At 25.2% G+C, this 9496-nt stretch overlaps 1 protein-coding gene across 1 annotated transcript; it reads left to right on the top strand.

Moving 5' to 3' along the window:
* Positions 1 to 4667: 4667 nt before the first annotated feature.
* Positions 4668 to 8815, top strand: LOC114129459 (ADP-ribosylation factor-like protein 1). Its single transcript, XM_027994195.2, has 4 exons — positions 4668 to 5108; positions 7823 to 8039; positions 8348 to 8459; positions 8536 to 8815. The coding sequence occupies exons 1-4, from the start codon at positions 5105 to 5107 to the stop codon at positions 8743 to 8745; spliced, it is 543 nt and encodes a 180-aa protein (XP_027849996.1). The 5' UTR covers positions 4668 to 5104; the 3' UTR covers positions 8746 to 8815.
* Positions 8816 to 9496: the final 681 nt, after the last annotated feature.

Below are 9496 nucleotides of genomic sequence, written 5' to 3'. Positions count from 1 at the left end.
CATCCTAATATTATTATCAAGTAATTAATATTTTAAAAGAAATTCAAACAGAAACCTTTCTAAAAATTAATTCTATCAACAATTCTATCAACAATATTACGTAAAAATACTAGAGAAAAACAAGACTTATACATTAAAATCACGGGAAGAATATTAAACCAGAAAATTAACAATAATAGATTATATTAGACAAATGGGTATGCCGTAGGTACGGCGTATGCGATACCATACTAATAAGAAAAATTAGTTACTATTTTTATACAATATTATGAAAATTTATATGACAATTTAATACATTTTTAACCATACCAGTTAGAGTTAACCGAGAGTCCTAAAAATAGGAAGGAAAACGTATATTATAATATGGTCTAAATGTCGCTGGTATGCATTACTTGGTCAAATTGTCAATGATTATCATCGCCAATTAGTGATAATTTTATAAATGATTTTTTGGAATAATATTATAATACAACAATTATTTATTTTTAATTTTTGCTAAATTTCATAAATTAATAACTCGGCTCGCCCAAAGGATGTAGGTACCTATTAGATAAATTAGGGTGTCTGTGTAAATTTAACCTAAATGATAAGTATAAATTCGTCCAAACGGTATGTTATTTGGATTATTCTCCCAAATTAAAGCCGCCCATCTACGGCGTACCTATACTCTATAGGTAAACTTAACTAGGTATAGATAAATTTTCTATACTCTGTATAGTTATGGTGAAAAATCATGCGTGATGGTGTAACGAGCGTAGACCTTATTATTAGTAAATATTATTACATTAATTACATAAAATGTGTTTATTGCAATATTGCATTCTAGGAAAAAGTTCAAAAGTTTTTGTTAAATTACTCACAGACTGAAGTAACAAATAGGTATTGTTTTTTTTTACAGGTATTACCTATATACACAATACACAGACACACAGTTGGTGCTATCTGCAGTCAGCGTAGCATTATCTTAGCTAAGTTTATTCAGTACAAATGTACATTTTGTCTTTGTGTAAATAAGGTTTTGTCAAGCCTTATTAATGGTAGATTTAAATATATAATATATCTATTTATATTGTATAACACAGTCACACAGATACCAAAAAAATATTTTAAGTACTTATATTATCAAGTATCTATTTGAAAAACTGAGTTTCTGAATTTGGGGAAGTGTACTTAATTTTTTTGGTTTATACAAAAAATTAAATAATTATTGGTATTAAAAATTCAAATTCAAAAATAGCGGTGTTAGCAAAATAGATACGAGCTATTCTAATGATGTATTTTGTTTACACATACCATATCATTACAATAGGTTTATCCATTTCCCTAACACCGCTATTTTCGAATTTAAGTACTAAACTTTGACAGCATTATGTATTTTTTTGTGTTTCCACCTACCATTAGTTCGAATATTTAAAATATAAACGTCTATGCATCTTACTCTCCAATATATTATATTGTATATAACAAACATGTATAATAGTAATAATGTAACCATAACATTCACATACCCACACATACTACTTTATACTACATAGGTACAACATTTTCATGAAAAGATGAATGAATACGTGGAGGCGTAATGCTAAAGAATACAATATTAATCACTCATAACATTTCTAAACAAATACAAATACTATACCTAAAGTAGCCATAATAATCTGTCTAACGAAAGAATTAAGGACTACTATATTGTTTTATAAAATAATGGTAGGACGTAAACTTTAGCTTCTCAATCTCCATTAGCTATTACGTTTAAAGTAATTCCTTCAGTTTATTGTGACAACGTATACTTACTCGACATCAGTGATCGATTCCGTTTACAATGGAAGTGTATCTGATTCTTATGCTCACTAAATTATCAAGTGTTTTAATAAATATTTTTTATTTTATTTTGAAAAAAATAATTTGTTTTTCAATCTATTTTTAGTATAAAAAAATTCGTAAGCATTAATAAAATTACAAAATTAATAAACATTATTTTGCTTAAAATATTCTTATTTTTACGGTAATTAAATATAACTATTTGTACATATCCATAACACTTTTTCGTTTTTATAATTAGCAATCGATTAAAATTTTTTTTTAATCTTGTTTTTACCTGTAAATTTCTTAAAACATAAGCAATACTTTTAAGACCATTATTAATTTTAATATAAACATTTGTTTGAACTATTTTGTTAAAAATTTCTAAAAATGTAAAAATTCTTAGGATTGCTCATTTAAGTGAGTATGAAAATATTACCTAACAGTTATTAGTGGTTCTAGTTAAATTTGCATTTTCTCCAATGTAGTTATATTTACTAAATACCTAATATGAATATTCTCTAAACTTTGGATTATCAAGAATTTTCAACATTAAATCATTAACAAAAATAATTGAAAACTTAATTTAGAATGAGAAAAGTTAAGCCAATTATAAATTTTAACTACTTTTTTAGTTGTTGTCGTTTTAAACTTTTATATATAGGTAGGTACTTGAATTTTTCTAAATCAAATTGAGTACCTATACAAATGAAAACGACAGTACATAATTTCCGATAACGTCCATACCATTTTTATAACTTGATATATTTATAGGCTATAGGCATATAACTGATATAACTGATTTGAAATTAATAATGACATACTTTGGCTTTACAATTAAACTGAAAATTTGCATTGCTTTATTTTTAATATACCTACGAAAAAGTAAGTTCATATGTTTCTGTTGATTTATAATTTAAATTTTAAAATACAAAATACTGAAGGTAAATAATACGTCGCAGGTATAATTTGATAAATCCGTGAATTACAGATAATTAAATAAAATATTTTAGACAATAGGAAAAAGTTCAGTTAATATACATAGTTTCTGACTTTTACATAAAAATTGTAAATTTTCGCTCCAAGTCAATATAATTAAAATAAAATAGTAAAATATATTTTATTTAATACTTTATATTATAACAATCAGAACATTAGACACAGATTTAGGATTTTAAGGAAGAGATTTTACGAGCATGGTATAAATACTTTTTCGTACTGGTACTGCGGTGATAGCTGATAGGTACCTCTATACCAGTATACCTATAGTAAACATTTTTAGTTAGAAATTTATAAAAAAATTATTTTTATATCTAAAATTTGAAAATTTAAATACTATATTCTTCATACTAAAACTAAATTATCTAAAAAATATACGAAGATAATAGACATTAATAATTAACATACATCATAAGTTAAAAAATGGTTAAAATTTCGTATTTAAACGATAAACGATAAAAACATTATTCTTGGGGACTTTGAATGTACCTATTTTTTATTATTATGAATTTGCAATGTAATTTTTTTATTTATTTATAACCTTATAAGTATTTTAAATTTATTTTTACTGTTTTACCTACGGTTTTAAATTTACAGAAAATATGTTATAGGTATTAAATATTATATTATATTATGTTGTGTTATTTAAGTTGATATAATATGTTATAAATTTACATTATTATAAATTACCTATCATATAATATATCATATAATTAAATAGGTACTAATAATATAATAAATGTAATATTTTTGAAAAAATCATGTCTTCCTACCGAAGCTAAAATTATATTATGTTATATGAAAAACCATAATATCATAAAAATATATAATTTGTGATTTAGGCACTAGGGGAACTAGGGCGACTAGGCTGACATGCCTGAGTCGGTTTGAAGAACCATTTTGTTCACAATCATTTTTTGTATATTAATAGTTTATTGATACATCATTGAATTTAAATTCAAGTTTCTACACACCTATAACAGTGACTCGCTCGACACCTAATGTACAGCAGAGCGTTATCCATTTCTCTATCTTTTTATTTTGAATTCTTTATTATTTTGAAAAGTATAGGATTTCTAGTGCAGCTACAGCTGAGAAATTTTATTTTTACACGATATTTCCTGCTTTATATTTTGTACCAAGCCGTTGGACAAGTTGTCTGTACTAGAGAGCCTATTATATAGGCTTGCGGAGTCACGTGTCGTAAGAATCCGTCTTGAAATTCTGAGCAATAAAATGTATGTATTTTTTTGAGTAGGTATGTGTACACGATACCATCGATACCCGTCAAAATTTCAAACGTTTTGAAATTCAAGTAAAGTATCGTTTAATGTGAGTAACGCATTTAATTTATTACCTATACTTCGGTTTTACAAAATTTATTGCAGAATGTATTCCCAAATATTTTAATAATTGCTTTTCGATTAGATGTATTTAACTATCACAGTTGTCAATTGTTTGGTCAAAAGAACATTTTACAAATTAAAAAGATAAAAAAATCAATACGAAGAACCTCAAATTACATTGTCATAAATTTGGATTGCAAAAATATTTTATCGGTGTATAAAAAAAACTAAAAAAAAATGGAAATTTTGAAATTTGATAAAAAAAAAACCTCTTGGTTGTTACTTAGAGATAAGGTAATATAGTAAATAATAAATATTGAGTATAATAAGTCATGTAAATAATATAATATTATTATTATTTATACCTCATTAAATGACACGTAGCCTAATTGCGGCAGCTACAAGCCTTTGTGTGTGTGTGTGTGTGTACGTGTGACAACTTGGCTAGTTGTGACGACGGCTGATAAGAGCACGCGAAAAACCATAACCGTTTCGCCACTCACCCTCCCTCCACCGATTACGCTGTATCCACTATCCACAATAACACGCCTTAACAGCAGCAGCCGTCGACCGTCCCGTTGTTACCTACTGCTTAATAAGTAGTTATTATTTTTTTAACTTCGCCTCTCCGAGTTAAAATATCACATTCCGCAGTTCTACCGATTTATTGTTGTAACAATACATAACGATATTAATATTTTTCGGCGACAGTTGTGATTAATCGCGTTTGTTGTTATTATTGTTATCATCGACAACCGATATTGCCGAATAACTATAGATAATTATTGTTAATTGGTGATTACCGTTTTTTTTTCGCGTCGTTTGGACGGATCGTCCCGCGTACTTGGCTTTCTGCAGTCTTTCCGAAATTGTGGTCGTCGAAGTCAAACGAACGGCTGACGCCAGAGACACAAAATCGTTGTTTGTCATCAGCGACCGGCCGCGTCACCTCGACAATGGGTAAGAACGAGAGCGCGCACAATTGTGTGTTAAGATTCGGTTTCTTAATGTGTCAGTACTCGACATTTCCTGTCCGATCGGGCAATCGAATCAGGTCCTATAAGCTCATGTAGACCTGATATCCTTTGAACAGATTTGACGGTACTTTCCTGCCTGCTTAGACTTTGTTCACAGACTGCGATGTTTGAGAAACGTAATTGCTCCAACCGTTTATTTACCTGTCTGTCAATGGTTGATTTTGACGACTGACCGAAAAATCCAAATGTAATTGTATTCTATTGTTTCAGCGCTTTGATTTTACATTGTTTCTGCATTGGCCATGTTCCCAAATATACTAAAAATAATACTATAACAATGATCGTCTACTAGTTTTGATGTCTATGATTTGAGTCCGCCTATTTTATACATGTAATAAGAATATAATACTACAGGTTTAATTCAAAGTTTATTGACAGTCAAAATATGACTAATACCCAAGATTACCCAGGTAATCATAACTTCTACAATTTTAAAAATTTCCATGCGCCTTGTTCCAGTACTCTAATTCATAATTACCAATCAGTATTCATTATATTATTAGTTTTTCCTAATATTTATTCTTGTCAAAAGTAGTTCAGCAGTTTTATTCTGATTTTGTTGTAGTCATTACACTATTTAGATTCAAAATCTACATTGACTTTGTTAATTTTCATTTATTGAATATTATTGTTATCTATCCAACACTGATAAAAAAGCAGAGGAGTAAATTAATTTACTTAATTTTTTTACATTTCAAGATTTGTAAATATTTTATGTTTGTTAAAACATTATACAATCACAATGTATCAGTTATAATTTGTTAAAAATAAAAAGATAGCATATAGTAAAAAGAAAGTGAAAATTTTTCATTGTTTTGAATAGTAGGATTGTGATATCAGATCCAAAATTAGCTTAACCAAATATTATAATATTTTAAATATTCTATTAACTGGTTTAATGGTATCCTTAGTGTCTCTTTGACTCCTTTATAATTTTAATTGTATTAGTTATTTATAATTTTATATGAATGTATTATAAACTAAGGGTTATATTGTTATTAGTAAAATTTACATATTAAGTTTTTATTTTTGGCCGGATTATGTCCAAGTATAAAAAATAGATAAGAATAAAATGTCTTATACATGACAACAAATAAATAATAAATATTTTCTAATTTAGAATATTGAAACATAAAATAATAGCTAATGAAACTCATATTAATTTTATATTTTAATTATGAGTATTAAAGATACAATAAATAGATAATATAGCTAATATTTTTATTTTTATAATTGATGTGTCTTTAAGAATACATTTTTCCTAATCCTTTCATAGGTTCAAATAAAAATTTAAATATGTGATACATTTTTAAAGCTTAAAAGTGAGTTAAAATTATAAGCTAAGTAATTGGTATTAATATTATAATATTAACTTTATTAATTGTATTTGGTTTGTAGTAAGATATTAAATTACCTTTTTTTAGCTTAATTTAGCTCAAATGTTGATATTATCTACTAAATTATTAAACAATTAAATCTCTAAAAATCATTAAAATATTAATAAAGATCTTTGAATTATTTAAAGAAGCTATAAAAACAAATTTTTAGAATTGTTATCGAGTAAATATTCAGTTCTATGTATCTAATAAAAGTGATATATATATTGATTAAATTAATTACCTACCTAATTTTAATAAAAACTAATTATGTAATAATATAATTATAAAATTGAAATTATTGTTGTAGAGTCCCCAGGAATTTTAGGAAATACCTAAAGTTGATAATCACTGTTAAGTAAAAAAATATACCTAATAAGACATTAGATAATATCTACTGGCTTTTGCAGGCCAGCTAAATGTTATTTAACCAACAAACAATGGGTAGTCTGAACCAACTTTAAATATATGATATTTATAGATTATGAAAGTATTGTCTTATAGGAATAAATTGTTGTATTATGTGTTGTATAATTTTAAATATTTACATTTCAAATTAGTAAGGAATTTTGTATGATTTTGTGGTATAAATTATTTCCTAGTTTATATTCAGTTCATATAAAAAAGAATAAGTTGATATTTTTAATATATACATAACCATGATTAATTAAATTATGTGTAAAATTATTAGTACCTATTTGTTGTGAAAAAATAACTCATTTTTTGTATTTTATACAATTTTAGTTTACATGGTAGTATTGCTCGAAATTCTTAATAGGAATAGGTTTAAATAAAAGATTACTAATTATTTTAATTGGCTGGAGAAATTAAACTTTTTATTTAGTATTTGAATATTAGTTAGTTGTTTTAGTTCATCTCTTGGTTTTAATAAATGTTTTTTTTAAACCTCGATTTCTATTTTATTTTTCATTCACAAATATGTGAAAAATCAAATATACTTAAGCCAATACCTATAAATCTTATGTAAATAAATTGGAGTTCTATAAATTCTATTATTTTTTCTTTGATAGATATTTATTTACTTGTAAACAATACTAAGTTATTAAGAAATAAAAATGTAAATAGAAATGAATTTTTTTGATTACTTCTCAGTAAATAATATAACTTTTAATGTTTATAAAATTTGTTATTAATATATTTATAGTCAAATTCAAAAAAGGAATATATTGTATAAAAATTATTAATATTTTGGTGTGTAAGTATATATTTGATATAAAAATTGTGAATTATGATTTTTCAGGGGGATTTTACAGTTATTTCAAGAGTCTATTTGGTGAAAAAGAACTGAGAATTTTAATCTTGGGCTTAGATGGCGCAGGAAAGACAACTATACTATATAGGTTACAAGTTGGTGAAGTTGTAACTACTATTCCAACAATAGGATTCAATGTTGAACAAGTTACTTATAAAAATATTAAATTCCAAGTTTGGGATCTTGGAGGCCAAACAACCATTAGGTAATGTTTTAATTTTAATTATTTATGGAAGATTTTTTGAATTATATACAATAGTCAATAATAATGGTAGATAAATCTAATTTAACATTATACATTGGTTTGTATTTATGAACTATACATTGTTATAATAAAACCTAAATGTATTACTTATAATATTTTGGATGGTATTGTATAAAAGGCCATTTTTTGTTTAGTATAAAAACAATACTAATGCCGTTGTTCCAAAAATCATTGTCATAAATTATAAGAAAAGTATATTAATCAAAATATATTTGTATTAATTTTTGTGTCAAAACCTTGTTTTATAGGCCATATTGGAGGTGTTATTATTCAAATACAGATGCTGTAGTATATGTAATTGATTCAGTTGATCGAGAAAGAATGGGCATAGCAAAAGACGAATTGATGTATATGTTGAAAGTAAACTATTTTTTTTAAATAATTTTCATGTTGGTTTAATATTTTTGTTATTTAAATAATTTTTATGAATTTTTAGGAAGAAGAACTAAATGGTGCTATATTAACAATATTAGCTAACAAACAAGATGTTGAGGGTTGTATGAATGTTACTGAGATACATCAAGCCCTTGGATTAGACTCTTTAAAAAATCGAACATTCCAAATATTTAAAACATCAGCCAAAAAAGGTATAGGACTTGATGAGGCTATGGATTGGCTTTGTAATACTCTACAAAACCATAAATAATAAAATTCTGTGTTTATTCTATTTCATTGTAATTAGAAAATTGTACAAATTAAAATGTTATAATGTTTAATTATGTCCTCTCTATTTAATGAAAATGTTAATTCTATTATACAAAGCTGGCTACTAAATTTTTAGCTGTGATATGAATCTTATTTTGTACTCCACAGCTAGTTTTTTTATATTGGCATTATATTATCAATAAAACATTATTTTGGTAGAATAATACCAAAGTTCAAATAGTTCAAATAATGTAGTAGGGCGGTTGAAAGCAGTTATTTCACGCACTTAGATCATTATCATCTAAAATTATTACCAAAATTATATAGTAAGTGGTACAATTTGGATTTTGAAAAATAATTTGAATTTATATGCTCAATTTTTTTAAGTTTTGTAGGAAATAAATGTTTAGTTTTGTCTTGTCTATTTAAGTACAAGTTTATTTTTTTATTATAAAAAAAAAAAAAGGGTAATATTGAACACCATAATAAATTATGAATAATTAGTTTATTTATTTATAATAATATAATATATATAAAATTGAAAATTAATTTCTAATATAACTTTAAGAGAAAAAAAAATAAAGAATTAAATTATGTTTTCCTATTAAAAATTGGGAGATTGGTACTTATGCTATTTTATAGTAGTAAACTAGTGATATAATAAAAACACATTTTAATTTAAACTATATTTATGTCATATACTTGCAGATATTTCTAAGAATCTTAGTTGTCACCACCAATAATATCACTAA

This window comes from Aphis gossypii, chromosome X, assembly GCF_020184175.1.
Source record: "Aphis gossypii isolate Hap1 chromosome X, ASM2018417v2, whole genome shotgun sequence".
NCBI classification, from domain to species: Eukaryota; Metazoa; Arthropoda; class Insecta; order Hemiptera; family Aphididae; genus Aphis; species Aphis gossypii.
This window is presented reverse-complemented; position numbering and strand designations above follow the sequence as displayed.